This window comes from Mytilus trossulus, chromosome 2 (genome assembly GCF_036588685.1).
Source record: "Mytilus trossulus isolate FHL-02 chromosome 2, PNRI_Mtr1.1.1.hap1, whole genome shotgun sequence".
NCBI classification, from domain to species: domain Eukaryota; kingdom Metazoa; phylum Mollusca; class Bivalvia; order Mytilida; family Mytilidae; genus Mytilus; species Mytilus trossulus.
This window is the reverse complement of record NC_086374.1, coordinates 33409644-33428021: the sequence shown is the minus strand read 5'-3', so window position 1 is coordinate 33428021 and position 18378 is coordinate 33409644. Positions and strand designations below refer to the sequence as shown.

Below are 18378 nucleotides of genomic sequence, written 5' to 3'. Positions count from 1 at the left end.
AAAAGCTGCAAAAAATTCAGGCGGGGTCGTCGGACACATTTTTCAAACTAGATACTCCAATTACGATTGTAGCCAAGTTTGGTTAAATTTGGTCCAGTAGTTTCAGAGAAGATTTGTGTAAAAGTTATCAAACGAAGATGACAGACAATTGACGCCAAGTAATCGGATAAGCTTACTTGGCCTTTCAAGCCAGGTGGGATAATAGTGTAAGTATCTTTTTTTTGTAAAAAAAACATCGATTTTCTACCCTTTATCCAAATGTTTGATCGATAACATATATGTTAAGTTTGGACAGGGATATTATATATTGTTTGTATACAAGTCCCAGGTTTGGAGAACGTATTTTCGACAAATTATCTGCATTCCAATAGCTTCATCTTACCGACGTGTTTCTTGACATATTCCAGTCTTTCTTCATACACAAGCTTCTTAGGAAGAATAACAAAAAAAGTAGAATAACCTTTATCCTCAAAACTTATAGAACCAAAAAAATAAAATAATGTTTGCTGATAATATTGAACTTGAAATGTCTTGATTGGTTAGGAAACGAAATTAAAGAAGAAAAAAACAGAAAAAATGTAATGAAAATATTTTCCTAAATTGATTTCATTGAAATCTAAAAATTCGAAAATATGTAAAGCCAATCACCAAATATTTATACCAGTGGGTGATTTTATTTTCAAAATAGTTAAACTTTGAGATAAATAAAGGATAAGTAATCAATTATTTCAAACGTGTTTGTTTTTACAAACTACGCATTTGAAAGTGATAGCCAACACCTTTAAAGTGAAACCATCGGACTAAAAGTAAAAACCAACGCGCTAAACGTGTTATACGGTATGTTTATACCGCCATATAACTCGGATAGCCTTTGATACAAATGTATGGACATGTAGATTCTTTAAATAAAATTATTTGACTTTTGTTTCCGTATACGTATATAAAAAGGTATATAAAAAGTTCCTTAGATTTTATTAGAAAACATTGTAAGAGTATTGGTACCTTTATAACACAAAATAATGTATTAACAATTATAATATTTTGTTTGTCGGCTGTTTACAATACAAAGAGTTTCAAAATCGTATACAGCAAATGTTGGTCAGTATTACCCACTCTATCTGCTTTACGGATAGCATATTATTGCGTGCACACAATGCATTAAAATTTTATATTTCGAGGACCTCACATGTCTTTAAACATTCCCAGGGGTACATATGTGACTGTACTCTTGTGGTAATATTGTGGTAAACTGTGTGGTTTTAACAAAGTCATATTTATTAATTCTCCCTAAGAACCTTAAATGGAAAGACTTTCATTTGAATAACAATAATATGTTGGTAATTTTTTTAAGTAAAGTCTCAAGGTTGTCTATTATGCCTCGTGTTCTTATTTGGTAAGAAAGTTTTTCGCACATGTGTTAACCATTTATTAGCAATTATACATCTGCCATGTTTAGTTATAACATCTATATATATATCATATATTAACACATCTCACTAATGTATAAGAACCGTTGATGTTTGTTTGCTTTCGTAGAAGATACAGTTCCGTCAAGAAGGTAACAATTGTTTTCTTTTCTCTGATCTCTCTCAAATTCATTCTTGTAAGTCGTATTCAATGGAGATAGAAATGAATTTCAATAATATAAAGGTTTTTTAAAGCGTGAACTAATATTATTAATTTATATCACATCTTTTCGAATGATAATCTAAACTGTTCAAAGACAATATCATTTATTACCATTCCCTCTGTTGTACAAAGTTGAAATTTTAGAATTTAATTTTTTTTTTTTGCAGGTATTATATTTTGTTATCAGTAATCAATATGGGATATCAAAATTTAACGGAAATATACGTCAATACGAATTCAACTATGACTCAACGGGACCAGTTTCACAGCTTTTATATAGTTACTCGCAGATTTACAGGATTGGTATTATATCCGATCGTCAGCCTCTTTGGTCTTTTGGCCAATGCATTTGGTGTTATTGTTTTTACAAGAAGAGGAATGCGAACTCCTACAAATGTTTTCTGTATAGCACTTGCTGCAACCGATTCAACTAAAATCATAAATGATATACTGTATTTCGTTGTTGTTCTGATCACTGAGATACCTGGAGCAGATTGGAAGAGAATATTTATTTCGTTATATCCAGTTACTCATTACGTGTTTCACACAACTATGATGTCTGCTGCACTTTTAACAGTTGCAATTGCCATAGAAAGATATGTCGAAGTTTGTCATCCGTACAAGGCAAGATCAGTGTGTACAATTACTTTAGCTGCGTCAACTTCAATCTGTATTTTGTTTTTTTCAATCCTGATGTCAATTCCATATGCCTGTAAGTATACCGTATCCGATCATGAAACGAATGGCACAATGGTAGATCTAGATCTAACTGTAACAAAGTTGTGGGTAAAAGGCCCCTTTGCTATTAGTTTTACCTGGGTACATTATGTTCTGCGATCCCTTTTGCCGCTCGTTTTATTAATTGGGTTCAGTGCACGTATTATATATGCCTTACGTAGCCACCGCTTGGGAAATTCTAAGAAAAGAATAACTGTTTGTATTTTAGCTGTTATAGCGGTGTTTGCAATGTGCAATTTTCCAGATACGATCATGTCAACAATACTTAATACTGGTTATTATGAGGCATCATACTTAGTTCGGGGTTTTCGAGAGATCACAGACTTTTTCCTTTTACTTCAAACAACAACTAACATTGTCATATATTGTACTTTAAATAGGAGTTTTATTAAGACTTCGAAAGTGTTAATAAAAAAATGGAATTGTTGCAATCGCAGAGTAAGCTTTGATGACAAACCTAAAGAACAAATACCACTTCGGCGATACACAGTTGACAGTCTGTTATCGTAACTTGTGATCCACACCATAAGGGGACAAATTCAAGTCTTATTATTTGTATGCTTATAGATATGTTATTTGCCAGCAGTCCGTCATAATTATTTGCCATATTCAGTGTTAACATATTGCGAATCCTGAAATATCAATTTTTACTGTATCTGCCATGCAGAATGATAACTATATAGACGAAACATTAAAGATTTTTAAAATACAATAACAGATAATATATCAAAATAATTGTTATTTAATGTATGACACAGGCAAGCAGAGCAGACGGGTTCATATCGCCCGCTACAGTCATCCAGATATGAAATCGATACACAAATACATGTAGCTAAATTTCCAGAACAGAACGTGCAGGAAATTTAAAATCATCTAATCGGACATATTTTATAATATTTTTTCTTAAGTACTTCGTGTATGAAATTCAAACCAATTGCAAGAGATTTCGAAAAAATAGCACTAATTTATAAAAAAACCAATGAATTCTGTTTTTATTTTATACTTCCGTTTATGGTATTTTTGTATGGTATACTATGTCCGTCCGTCATTAGCATGTCGGACAGTAATTAAACAAGAGGCTGTCACAACGACAGCAAACCGGATTTATTAGCATTTATTTGTGTCCTGGCAATATCACAAGAACCATTACTGATGATTGGTGAAAGTTAAAATTGTCAATATCAAATTTGACCTCTATTTTGTCATCAGTATCAACATATTAAAATTTGAAAAGCTTAGATTGAATGGTTTGTGAGTAAATGCAACAACGTGAATGGAAACACCATTTTACGATCTTTCAAGAACCATAACTCCTGAACGGTAAAAGTCAAAATAGTCATTATTGAACTTGACCTCTATTTTGTCATCAGTAACAACATATTAAAATTTAAAAAGCTTTGGTTGAATGGTTCATGAGAAAATGCACGGACACGACTGGAAACACCATTTTTCAATCTTTCAAGAACCATAACTCCTGAACGGTAAAAGTCAAAATCGTCATTATTGAACATGACCTCCATTTTGTCACCAGTAACAACATATTAAAATTTGGGAAGCTTTGGTAGAACAGTTCATGCGTAAATGCACGGACACGACTGGAAACTCCATTTTTCAATCTTTCAAGAACCATAACTCCTGAACAGTAAAAGTCAAAATCGTCATTATTGAACTTGACCTTCATTTAGTTGTCAGTAACAACATATTAAAATTTTAAAAGCTTTGGATGAACGGTTCTTGAGTTAATGCACGGACAACATTTGATTGCCGCCCGCCCGCCGAGCATCCCCAATTTAATAACCGACATTTTTGTCACAAAAATCCGGTTAAAAATGCTTTAACCAATTTACTTGATACTTTGGCGAATTGCTATACTTATTGGCGTGAGCATAAGCACCCTGTCGATTTTTATTCATTTAAGATTTTACGTTTCGAGTTATTGGGTTCTTATCATTACAAAAAGGTGGATTTCCGCTTTTTGGACAATAACAGTTTAGTAGTTAATAGTTTTTTTTATAAACTTTGGTGAATAATGATTTATGTCAACTTAAATATATTTCCTTTGCATTATTTGGATAGATTTCTGATAAGACTTGTGAAATTCATTCTTTCAAAAAGCCACGGGTGTTTCATAAACTCATGGCGCAGCAGTTTTAAAGAAAAAATGTTGGCACAAGTTTGGCTCCGTAAAATACTTAAACAAATGAAAAATGACTGCTTGTATTTAAAATAAGCAGAGATTAAATGACAACTCATAGTACTTCGTTACTGGCATGAAAATATGGATTGTTTTTTGTGTTATTAAATTTGCTGTTACAAAATGTAAAAATTATTATAAAATAAGGAATGTATCTCCCTCGTGCAAAGCTCTGATTTCTTTTACGGATTTGGCAACTTTTTGGACCCTTTGGGTTATAGCTCTTCATCTTTTATATAAGCTTTGGATTTCAAATATTTGGACAAGATCATCACTGAAAAGACATGTATTGTCGATATGCGCATGTGGTGCAGGAAAATTGGATACCTAAACTTCACAAAATTCCGTACAAACAACGGTACATTGCCTGCTCATCTGCTTGTTCTACTAAAGAATTGTCCATTAGACTGACTAAAATTCTGTCCGCAGTTAAAGAGGGTCTTCAGATATACTGTGAAACTGTTTACTCTCGTAGTGGTATTAACCATATGTGGATTCTGAAAAACTCTAAAGAACTTCTTGATAATTTTAAATCTCGGTCTTTGTCTGAAATTAGTTCTATTAAAACTTTTGATTTTTCAACCTTGTATACAACCATTCCCCATGTGAAATTGAAAAACCGTCTAAAAGAAATAATCCACAATGCTTTTCATCATAAAAATGGTAGCATACGCTATAAATTTATCACTTTGGGATACCATAAGGCATATTTTGTTAATAAGGAACAAAAGGGTAAAACATACTACACAGAGGAACAAGTGATCAGTATGCTGGAGTTTCTTATTGACAACATATTTGTTGAATTTGGAGGTAGACTTTTTCAACAAATTGTCGGCATTCCTATGGGAACGAACTGTGCGCCTCTCCTTGCTGACCTCTTCTTATTTTCATATGAATCGGAGTTCCTTCAGACACTTGTCAAAAACAAGAAGATCAAAGAAGCCAGGTTATTTAATTTCACTTTCAGATATATTGATGATGTTCTTTCCATTAACAATCCGAACTTTTCTGATTGGATTCCATTAATATACCCACCAGAACTAGAAATTAAAGAGACCACAGACACGGCTTCCTCCGCCTCATTTTTAGACTTATACCTCGAATTTGACATACACAGTCATCTCAGTACCAGAATCTATGACAAACGAGACGATTTTAATTTTGAAATTATCAATTTCCCCCACCTTAGTAGTAATATACCAACTTCACCTGCATATGGAATATACATTTCCCAACTTATTAGGTATTCAAGAGCTTGCAGCTCCTATTCAGACTTTGTAAAACGTCACCAGTGTCTGAGCAGAAAGTTGATGAACCAGGGGTATGTCAAAGAACGTCTCGTCCTTTTTCTAAAAAAGTTCATCGGAAGATACCCAGAACTTGTTGATAAATATTCCGTATCAACTTCACAAATAATACAAGATGGTCTTGAAGGATAGATTTTGCGTACTGACGTTTGTTATCATCTTAATTACGTATTATAGAATTCTTTTATAAGTCTTTTTTATATAATCATTTGAAGTGACTCAGTGGTTATGTAAAACCACATACTTTGAACGGCAAAATTATTTCATTGATTGATATTACTTTTACTTAAGGATCTTGAATACTATGAATGACAAAACTATTTTATTCAATAATACTACTTTTTCTGTTTAGTCTGTTTTTCATGATATACATTTGACGTGAAACTGTACTTATGTATCCCGTCATACTTTGAACCACACCATTATTTTATTTATTATTATTACTTTTACTGTTAGGTCTGGTTTTTGGTATATCTACTTTACGTGAGTCTTCATTTATGTATGCCGACATACGACAAAATTATTTTTTATGTCTACCTGTGCGAATTTCAAACGCGCTATTTTACACCAGTAATGAAAACCTTCTATCATTTATGGGTAGACTTTACATAGATAAATTCAGCCGTATTTGACGTGAAACTGTTCTTATGTATCCCGTCATACTTTGAACCACACCATTATTTTATTTATTATTATTACTTTTACTGTTAAGTCTGTTTTTGTTATATCAACTTTACGTAAGTCTTCATTTATGTATGCCGTCATACGACAAAATTATTTTTATGTCTACCTGTGCGAATTTCAAACGCGCATGTTTAAACCAGTAATGAAACCTTCTATCATTATGGATAGACTTTATATAGATAAATTCAGCCGTATAAGAAAAGCAAAATGAGAATGTTAAATTAATGTATGCCTTTTTGTGCTTCTTTGTTACATTTGTTGTTTATGTAGAGATATTAAGATGATAACACAATATTGACTGTTGTACCCCTATTTTTGACATTTTTACTCTTTGAGTATGTTTGTTTTGTTCATGCATCGTTGACAATTTAATGGAATTTGATGCGACTGTCATATAAGTGAGAGGTTTAGCTAGCTATAAAACCAGGTTCAATCCACCATTTTCTACATTAGAAAATGCCTGTACCAAGTCAGGAATATGACAGTTGTTACCCATTCGTTTGATGTGTTTGGACTTTTGATTTTGCCTTTTGATTTTTGATTTTCCTTTTTGAATTTTCCTCGGAGTTCGGTATTTTTGTGTTTTTACTTTTTTTTATTTTTTTTTTTTGGTACCGTTAATGCTATTACTACCACTGGGTCGATGCCTCTACTGGTGGACTGTTAGTCCCCGAGGGTATCACCACCCCAGTAATGAAAATACGGATTTCTTTTCTGTTATTTAAATTTGCTGTTACAAAATGTAAAAATTATTATAAAATAAGGAATGTATCTCCCTCGTGCAGAGCTCTGATTCCTTTGACGGATTTGGCTATATTTTTTTGACCCTTTGGGTTGCTCTTCATCTTTTATTTAAGCTTTGGATTTCAAATATTTTGGCCACGAGCATCACTGAAGAGACATGAATTGTCGAAATGCGCATTTGGTGCAGGAAAATTGGTACCGTTAATGTTATCATATATATTCTAAATACTAAGAAGCACAGCACATTACCAGCTCAGGTTCTCTGTTTGACCAAGTCAGTGTGGGTTTTTTCTACGCTATACTAGGTTGGCAATTGGATTTGATGAAATAAAACCAACCACGATATACTCTATATTTTACAATAATAACGTCTACGGAGCTCAGTCGATCCAAGATAGTGTGGTGTTTTTTTTCTACGCTATAAAAATTATTTGATGGTTCGAATGTGTTCACACGGATCATATAGCGATCATATATCACATACCATAAAATGTGGGTAGTGAAATATCGTTTTTAACAAGTTTTCGTCAGGTATAGCTAAATTTACTAATCAAATATTTGTATTGATGAAAGAATTAATAAAAGATTCAAGTTCTATGACCCCTTCTGATACTCGTCAATTACGAAATTTTCAAGCAGCAATGGCACCAAAACAACAAATATAATGAAGAAAAGAGATGGGGCATTTTGAACGGATATCAAAGGGAAACTTCGGGCAAATCATTATTATTTATAGTTTAGTTGCATTAAGTTGAAAAAGAGATATAGTTAAAAAAAATAAAACCAACATTTTTGTAGAAAATCCAGACTTAAATACAGAGATTTTTGTTTTAAATTTTTAACATAAATTACTCACTTATTTTTCTATGATCAGCTAGCGTTTATTTTTTTGACAAAAAGTCCTAAACAACCTTTAAATTCCAAAACACCTCGTGCTGAGTCACTAAAGTCGAGTGCATCCTATTTGGTTTATGGTAAACGAAATCCCCGGCTTAATAATTTATCAGTCAAACATTGATTACATATACGTTCGTTTAAATCTATGACTTTGGAAAATGAAATGTTCAAGTCTAGAAAAGGACAACTGCTGCTGTTCAAGTCAGATGTAAGAAACACTTAAGGTTTATGTACCCTTCTGTAGCCATTTTTGTACGAATTTTTCAAACCTCAATTGTATCAAAACTACAGATATAATGAATAATAGAGATAGGCCATTCAGTACATATTCCAAGGGTAAACTTGATGCAAAGCATTATTTTTTACTGTTCCATTGCATTTAATAGAAAAAGAGGACTTTGTGGCAAATAAATCAAGATTTTTATAGAAAATCCACAGCCTTTATCCTTGTACTCTCATATTTGGCAATTTAATGACTGATAGATATAGGATTATATGCAGTGCTATCATTGATTTCCTTAAAACAAGTTTATAAATGTAGTTATTGGTTAAAACAATTATAAATATCAGTGTATGGAAGAAGCGTATCGATAAAAACTTTTCTTATATCAATGAGCGATATTGTCTAATATAATTGTAAATATGCAGACATTCCATTCGGAAAATGTTGTTTTCGGCAACGAAAAATTAAGAAAATACTAACTTTAAAACTTATTGTTCAAATATAAACAACAATTGAGTCTAAATATACATTCAGAAGTTAGTTAGAAGCTAAAGTTTATGTCCGTGTAAAATTTGAAGTGCTGTGTTTTTCTTAAATACATAAATAAAAATGCGATGCTTTTAAAATATCAATGCGATACTTTTAAAATATCAATGCGATACTTTTAAAATATCATAACGGTGTTTTTGTAATATCGATATTAGTAATTATTAGTCTTAATATTTGACTGCTGTATCCATATTTTGACAATTTTACCTAGTATGTCTGTTTTGTTCATGCATCGTTGTAAATATGATAGAATTGGATGATACTGTCATACACGTGACAGGTTTAGCGCAATATAACCAGGTTCAATCCACCATTTTCAAAATTTGAAAATATCAGTACCGATGGTAAACAATGTCGTAATCAAATAGCTAAGTATCAAAATCATTGTTCACATATATGTAACACTCAGAAACGTGTCCTTCCCCCCAAACGTGTCCGATGTCCCCAAACGTGTCCACATTGACGTCACTGAACTGCAAACCATGTCTAGTTAAAAACATCGCCAAAGCGTGTGTTTTGTATAAACGCCCAAACGTGTCAATTTCTCAACAAACCACTAAACGTGTCCAATCCCAAAAACGTGTCCATGTCAAGCTTTATTTGGTTATTGCTATTCCATTAAAGTATACTAATTTTACAATTTCATTAAAAATATAGATACGGTACTTTTTTTAAACCGGCCGAAAAAACGGGTAAAAGTGGGGGCGTCCTTTCGGCTTTGTCGTATGTAAAGTGTAAGCAAACATGTTTAGTAACGTTAAACTGTACAGTAAACGGATGAAAGTGTCCCTTTCTTTGCACCTTATAAAAATTTGTATATTCTCTCTAAATATTGTAAAACACCGGCAACTGGACGATCAACAGTCTAAAGTAAATTTATACAGAACAAATGTAAACTAGAGGCTCTAAAGAGCCTGTGTCGCTCACCTTGGTATATGTGAATTAAACAAAGGAAGCAGACAGTTCATGACAAAATTGTGTTTAGGTGATTTTGATGTGTTTGTACATCTTACTTTACTAAACATTCTTGCTGCTTACAATCATCTCTATCTATAATGAACTTGTCCGTGTAGTTTCAGTGGAAAATGTTAGTAAAAATTCACAAATTTTATGAAAATTGTTAAAAATTGATTATAAAGGACAATAACTTCATAGGGGGTCAATTGACCATTTTGGTCATTTTGACCTATTTTTTAGTCTCAAATTGCTGTATATTATTGCTGTTTACAGTTTATCTCTATCTATAATAATATTCAAGATAATAACCCATAACAGCGAAATTTCCTTAAAATTACCAATTTAGGGGCAGCAACCTTACAACCAGTTGACCCATTCATCTTAAAATTTCAGGGCAGATAGATTTTACCAGATAAACAATTTTGCCCCTTGTCAGATTTGCTCTAAATGCTTTGGTTTTTGAGTTATAAGCCAAAAACTGCATTTTACCCCTATGTTCTATTTTTAGCCATGGCGGCCATCTTGGTTGGTTGGCCGGGTAAAAAAACACAAATTTTAAACTAGATACATCAATGTTGATTGTTGCTAATTTTGGTTGAATTTGGCCCAGTAGTTTCAGAGGAGAAGATTTTTGTAAAAGATATGGAAATTTACGAAAAAAGGTTAAAAATTGACTATAAAGGGCAATAACTCCTAAAGGGGTCAACTGACCAATTTGGTCATGTTGACTTATTTGTAAATCTTACTTTGCTGAACATTATTGCTGTTTACAGTTTATCTCCATCTATAATAATATTCAAGATAATGACCAAAAACAGTAAAATTTCCTTAAAATTACCAATTCAGGGGCAGCAACCCAACAACGGGTTGTCTGATTCATCTGAAAAATTCATGGCAGATCGATATTCACCTGATAAACAATTTTACCCCATGTCAGATTTGCTCTAAATGCTTTGGTTTTTGAGTTATAAGCCAAAAACTGCATTTTACCCCTATGTTCTATTTATAGCCATGGCGGCCATCTTGGTTGGTTGGCCGGGTAAAAAAACACAAATTTTAATCTAGATACATTAATGATGATTGTGGCCAAGTTTGGTTAAATTTGGCCCAGTAGTTTCAGAGGAGAAGATTTTTGTAAAAGTTAACGCCGGACGCAGGACGACGACGACGACGGACGACGACGACGGACGCCGGACGCAAAGTGATGAGAAAAGCTCACTTGGCCCTTCGGGCCAGGTGAGCTAAAAAAACAACGTGTAACCTATGTTCCCTCTCAATATGCATGAAATACTTCCAACTGGAAATACGCAAGTTAATTTATACAGCAAATGTTAAACTATTTCGCTCTAAATATGCATAGAGTTTTGCAACTGGACAATACGCTATCAACAGTCTAGAAAGTGAATTTATACAGTACAAATTAAATTTACAATTACGGTAACCCCTTATAACCGGCATTGATCACATAACATTCATATCAATAAAAAGAATCTATAAAACAAATGCATGAAATATTTGGCACTGGACGTTTTGTCTCTTAATCGTGTGTCTTTAGTAATTCTGGAAACCTAAAATCTATAAAAAAAAAAACGGATAACCAGTTTATGATTTGATGAGTTTTTGAAATACACACACATTCAGATGGAGAACTATTAATAAAAGTTAAAAAAAATGCTGCAATATTCGGAGTAATATAAAAAAAAAAATCATCGGAGTTTATAAGTACAAAATAATTTATAAAGTCACCGATTAGTTCAGCTCTATAATTATGTGCAGGTTCGCTCTCAATTAGTTTGAGATACTTGCAACTGAACAATAAGCAATTTCAGTCAAAAATTAATTAACAATTACAGATTAGGTTTTGAATTATGATATTCATTAAACACCTACATTAAATGAACTAATAAAAGCTAATAAATGAAAATTTTGTCACCGGTGTCCACATCATAGAATTGCCGTAAACGTTACCTGCGATTTTATTTAGGAGATACATGTATTAACGCTAAAAGACACGAGACGTTCTGGTGTTAAATATTGAACACGTTTTGGCGAATAACATTTATCGGACACGTTTGGGGGTTATGAACTCGGACACGTTTGGGGAATATTGTACATTTCAGACACGTTTAGGGAGAAAAGACACGTTTGGGAGTGTTACATATATATAACATTTAGCAAATTTATAATGAACGCACCGAAATAATATATATCAGATATGCTCGCAACGCATGCATGGAAGACTTTCTTTATTGAAAACAATGAAACTAACTTTTGACAAAGATAAATCATACTGTCCTCGCTCAGATTGATTCGACAAAACTTGGCCTGTGCATTTTTGAATCTCCCTTTTTTATACAAATTAGACTGTTGGTACCATTTTCCTGTTTGAGTGGTTTAACACTAGTAATTTGTTGGTTCCTATTTAGCGTGGTGTTCGCTGAGAGTCAAGGATCCGTGTTTAAGGCCCTACTTTGATCTATAATGGTTTATTTAAAACAAACTATTACTTTTATGGAAATTTCTCTCATTCGAACTCATGCACCATCTGCTTAATATATCTATAAATCTTATATCAGATAAACCTCTTATAAATAAACTGCTTTCCTGTCCTTCAAAACGTCCTTTGGGTGCTGAATCTTGTGTTAAGTGCAATATGAACAAACACACTTCTAAAGCTTTAAAGGTAACGACAGTTATGATGGTACAAGAACGATTAAGTCAATAAAAAAACCAAATAAACAGCACTGAACGATCTAAATGTATAAATATAGAAAAAATATATACACATTCCTAACGTCAACAGATAGTTACATCTTATTCATTTGTTTTCTAAACAATTTTTTAGTATTCATTGAAGAAATGAATTTATAACAAGCGATACGGATTGTTATTTATACGATCGATTACTAGTAAAAAACGCAAGTCAAATATATGTGGTAACAAAGCAACGGAACGCCCTCACGGTCATCGCGATGTAAAAGAGCGTCCAGGCGGCGAGTTGATGATGTTCATAGTGATATCGATTTACCAACGGGGAAAGTTTTTGGTATAAAAAAAGAACTGTTTTCCTTCTCAATATTTTTTCTATGTTAATAATAAATACATTTTCTGTTTGACAAGATTTTTGATTTTCGTTGTATCTGAAGTTGTTCAATTTATAGTCTGAGGCTACTCAGTTGGTATCTTCAAAGTTCAGGACATCAGCATTTGTACATTTTAATTTGTTTGGAATATTTATTTTACCATTTGAATATTTATTGTTATTTGGAGCTGTATTGGATTGGACTGTTTGAAAGAATGTTTTTAAGTATTCATGATATGTATGGTCCGCAACGAAGTTGTCGGTGCCATATAGCTTTACCCTTGTTCGAAATTCCGTAATTCCGAAAATCCGAAATTCTGTAATTTCGAAATTCCGTCATTCCGTAACACATCATTATACGGAAATTTTTTTAAACGCCTTCATATATTGGGCTGATTTTTGTTATGTGAGTTAACCATGATGAGTTACAGATCAAGTTTAAGTTTTTTTCTGCTTGGCTAATTTTTGCCGAAATAACAGACTATGGACTTTGAAAAATTGTTAAAAATTATACAGACTTTTTTTCTAAATGCTTTCAGATTTTGGACTGATTTTTTTTTGTATGTGAGCTAACAATGATGATTTGCAGATGAAATTTAAAATTGTTTTGCTCCGCTAATTTTGGCCAAAAATAAGGTTATTATAACAACTTCGAAAATTGTTGAAAATCACAGTTATACTGACTCTTTTTCGATACGCCTCTAGATTTTGAGCTGATTTTTGACATGTGAGACTTCCATCATGTTTGTGTCCACATTTGTTATTGAAATTGCAGATTTTTTAACATTTTAAGACGGGACAAAATTCGTGTTGCTTTGACATATCTAGTTTTTGTCTGTTTCGATATTACCCATGTGGATAGGCTATAACAGTGTGACCTCAAGGGCAAACCCAGCCGTTTTCAAAAGGGGGTTCCAAACCTAGGATAAGGGGGTTGGGTCCAAGCATATGTGCCAATTCAAATGCATTGATCGGCCACTGGACCTATATTAGAATCTAATAGGTTGGTACATGTAGTCTATTACAACCGCATTTAAATTCTACCATTGCATCATCACTTCAAACAGAATAAGTCGGTTAAACCATGTGATTGAAAACAATAGACTGAACAGGTTATTAACACTTTCAAATATCAATAGGGTCAAGTAACATTTTCAAAATGATAAGATCGTGTAAGCGTTAATTTTGTTACAGATACGAAATTTTAGTGATATTGATCCTCAAACATTAAGCCGGTCATGAACTAAGTTTGTGAATAATGTTTGCAGTTCTTTTGACATGCATTGTGACGTGTCATCGTATTAATTTTATATTAGAAAACTATAGCAGTTATATAAGAAAAGTATCGCATTCATAAATTTTTGATATTAAAAAAATATCGCTATGATATAAAACAAACCTCGCATTGATATTTTATGCCAAGTTGTCGGTGCCATATAGCTTTACCCTTGTTCGAAATTCCGTAATTCCGAAAATCCGAAATTCTGTAATTTCGAAATTCCGTCATTCCGTAACACATCATTATACGGAAATTTTTTTAATCGCCTTCATATATTGGGCTGATTTTTGTTATGTGAGTTAACCATGATGAGTTACAGATCAAGTTTAAGTTTTTTTCTGCTTGGCTAATTTTTGCCGAAATAACAGACTATGGACTTTGAAAAATTGTTAAAAATTATACAGACTTTTTTTCTAAATGCTTTCAGATTTTGGACTGATTTTTTTTTTGTATGTGAGCTAACAATGATGATTTGCAGATGAAATTTAAAATAGTTTTGCTCCGCTAATTTTTGCCAAAATTAAGGTTATTATAACAACTTCGAAAATTGTTGAAAATCACAGTTATACTGACTCTTTTTCGATACGCCTCTAGATTTTGAGCTGATTTTTGACATGTGAGACTACCATCATGTTTGTGTCCACATTTGTTATTGAAATTGCAGATTTTTCAACATTTTAAGACGGGACAATTCGTGTTGCTTTGACATATCTAGTTTTTGTCTGTTTCGATATTACCCATGTGGATAGGCTATAACAGTGTGACCTCAAGGGCAAACCCAGCCGTTTTCAAAAGGGGGTTCCAAACCTAGGATAAGGGGGTTGAATCCAAGCATATGTGCCAATTCAAATGCATTGATCGGCCACTGGACCTATATTAGAATCTAATAGGTTGGTACATGTAGTGTATTACAACCGCATTTAAATTCTACCATTGCATCATCACTTCAAACAGAATAAGTCGGTTAAACCATGTGATTGAAAACAATAGACTGAACAGGTTATTAACACTTTCAAATATCAATAGGGTCAAGTAACATTTTCAAAATGATAAGATCGTGTAAGCGTTAATTTTGTTACAGATACGAAATTTTAGTGATATTGATCCTCAAACATTAAGCCGGTCATGAACTAAGTTTGTGAATAATGTTTGCAGTTCTTTTGACATGCATTGTGACGTGTCATCGTATTAATTTTATATTAGAAAACTATAGCAGTTATATAAGAAAAGTATCGCATTCATAAATTTTTGATATTAAAAAAATATCGCTATGATATAAAACAAACCTCGCATTGATATTTTATGCCAAGTTGTCGGTGCCATATAGCTTTACCCTTGTTCGAAATTCCGTAATTCCGAAAATCCGAAATTCTGTAATTTCGAAATTCCGTCATTCCGTAACACATCATTATACGGAAATTTTTTTAATCGCCTTCATATATTGGGCTGATTTTTGTTATGTGAGTTAACCATGATGAGTTACAGATCAAGTTTAAGTTTTTTTCTGCTTGGCTAATTTTTGCCGAAATAACAGACTATGGACTTTGAAAAATTGTTAAAAATTATACAGACTTTTTTTCTAAATGCTTTCAGATTTTGGACTGATTTTTTTTTTGTATGTGAGCTAACAATGATGATTTGCAGATGAAATTTAAAATAGTTTTGCTCCGCTAATTTTTGCCAAAATTAAGGTTATTATAACAACTTCGAAAATTGTTGAAAATCACAGTTATACTGACTCTTTTTCGATACGCCTCTAGATTTTGAGCTGATTTTTGACATGTGAGACTACCATCATGTTTGTGTCCACATTTGTTATTGAAATTGCAGATTTTTCAACATTTTAAGACGGGACAATTCGTGTTGCTTTGACATATCTAGTTTTTGTCTGTTTCGATATTACCCATGTGGATAGGCTATAACAGTGTGACCTCAAGGGCAAACCCAGCCGTTTTCAAAAGGGGGTTCCAAACCTAGGATAAGGGGGTTGGGTCCAAGCATATGTGCCAATTCAAATGCATTGATCTGCCACTGGACCTATATTAGAATCTAATAGGTTGGTACATGTAGTCTATTACAACCGCATTTAAATTCTACCATTGCATCATCACTTCAAACAGAATAAGTCGGTTAAACCATGTGATTGAAAACAATAGCCTGAACAGGTTATTAACACTTTCAAATATCAATAGGGTCAAGTAACATTTTCAAAATGATAAGATCGTGTAAGCGTTAATTTTGTTACAGATACGAAATTTTAGTGATATTGATCCTCAAACATTAAGCCGGTCATGAACTAAGTTTGTGAATAATGTTTGCGGTTCTTTTGACATGCATTGTGACGTGTCATCGTATTAATTTTATATTAGAAAACTATAGCAGTTATATAAGAAAAGTATGATCTTCCTTTGTCTAATCCTAATCATGACACCGATTTATTTGCTGATGATAGCACCATATCAGTCATTGGACAAAGCAAAAATTACATCAGTCAAAAACTTAATACGGTTTTACAAGATATTTTTCGCTGGTGTGATGACAATAAAATGGCTGTAAATGTATCTAAAACAAAAGCTATATGCATTGGATCTAAACAAAAGCTTTCCGTTACATCAAATGAAAACATTAATCGTGCTTTAAATGGACAACAAATTATAGAAAGTACATGTAAAAAGTTTCTAGGTGTTTTTATTGATGCATCTCTATCTTGGTCTTCTCATATCGATCATATAATCAAAAAAGTTAACTCTCACTGCTTAAGCTTTACTAAAAAGGATAACAAAAATATTTAAATCACAAAGCTAGACAAATGTACTATATAACGCTTACGTTTTACCTCATTTAGATTATTGTTAATCAATATGGGGAAACTGTAATAACATTCTTTTAGATAGTTTACTAAAACTGCAAAAAAGGGCAGCAAGAATAATTTTAGACGAACATGATTACACCAAACCTTCAAGAGAATTATTTCACGGATGTAACATTGTGCCAATCACACAAAGAATACTTTGTCACAAATCATTACTAATGTATAAGGCAAAACATGGCTTAGCTCCAGAATATATGTCGTCTTATGGTATCAGCTTCTGCAAACCAAAAATATAATATAAGATTTTCATCCTCAGATAATTTTATTATTCCAAAACCAAATACACAGTTGTATAAGTCTAGTTTCTCGTACACTGGACCAAAAGTGTGGAATGCTCTTCTCATTCAATAAAGAAATCAAATATAGTATCCGAATTTAAACATAAATCTAAATCTATGTACTTTTAACATTATCATCATAATTGTACTGTAATGCCATATCATAATTAGGTCTTTCAACCTTTCAGGTGAAAGACCTATTGTATTTGTTCTGATTATTAGGTCTTTCCACCTTTCCGTGGAAAGACCTATTGAATTTGTTCTGATTATTATTATTATTAGTAGGTCTTTCCACCTTTCCGTGGAAAGACCTATTGAATTTGTTCTGATTATTATTAGGTCTTTCCACCTTTCTGGTGGAAAGACCTATTGTATTTGTTCTGATTATTATTAGGTCTTTCCACCTTTCCGTGGAAAGACCTATTGAATTTGTTCTGATTATTAGGTCTTTCCACTTTTCCGTGGAAAGACCTATTGAATTTGTTCTGATTATTATTTTTTTTTTTTTTCTTCCGCCTAAATTTTTTTCTTGCGTAGTATTGATGTTTCAAAAGATGTCGCTCAGATATTTGGAATATGATGTCGTATAGTTTATGCGCTTTAAAAATTTACAACTGCGTAACAAAATACTTTACGTTGTAAGAGTTATCTCCCCAAACACTGTTTTTCTTGTGGCCACTACTCCTTCGCAACCGTAAAAGATTACGACACATTTATTTTACCAAATTGCTCCTTACATCTTCAGGATTAGGATATTACTTTGAACCGAAGCTATCTGGAGACTCCATATGAGAGTTATTTCCCCTTATGCATTTGATATAAGTGATATGCGTGTCTTACTGGTAAATCTTCAGTGATATAGGCCTAGGGTCTTTATATTTGAGGTCCTTGGTCCAAAAAAATGAAAATAAGGTCAAGGTCAAAGGTCAAGGTCATATTCTAAAT

At 32.6% G+C, this 18378-nt stretch overlaps 1 protein-coding gene across 1 annotated transcript; it reads left to right on the top strand.

Annotated features, from left to right (window-relative positions):
- The first annotated feature begins 1528 nt into the window (after positions 1-1528).
- On the top strand, positions 1529-3175 carry LOC134705055 (G-protein coupled receptor daf-37-like). Its single transcript, XM_063563826.1, has 2 exons — positions 1529-1558; positions 1797-3175. The coding sequence occupies exon 2, from the start codon at positions 1825-1827 to the stop codon at positions 2875-2877; it is 1053 nt and encodes a 350-aa protein (XP_063419896.1). The 5' UTR covers positions 1529-1558; positions 1797-1824; the 3' UTR covers positions 2878-3175.
- The last annotated feature ends 15203 nt before the right edge of the window (positions 3176-18378 follow it).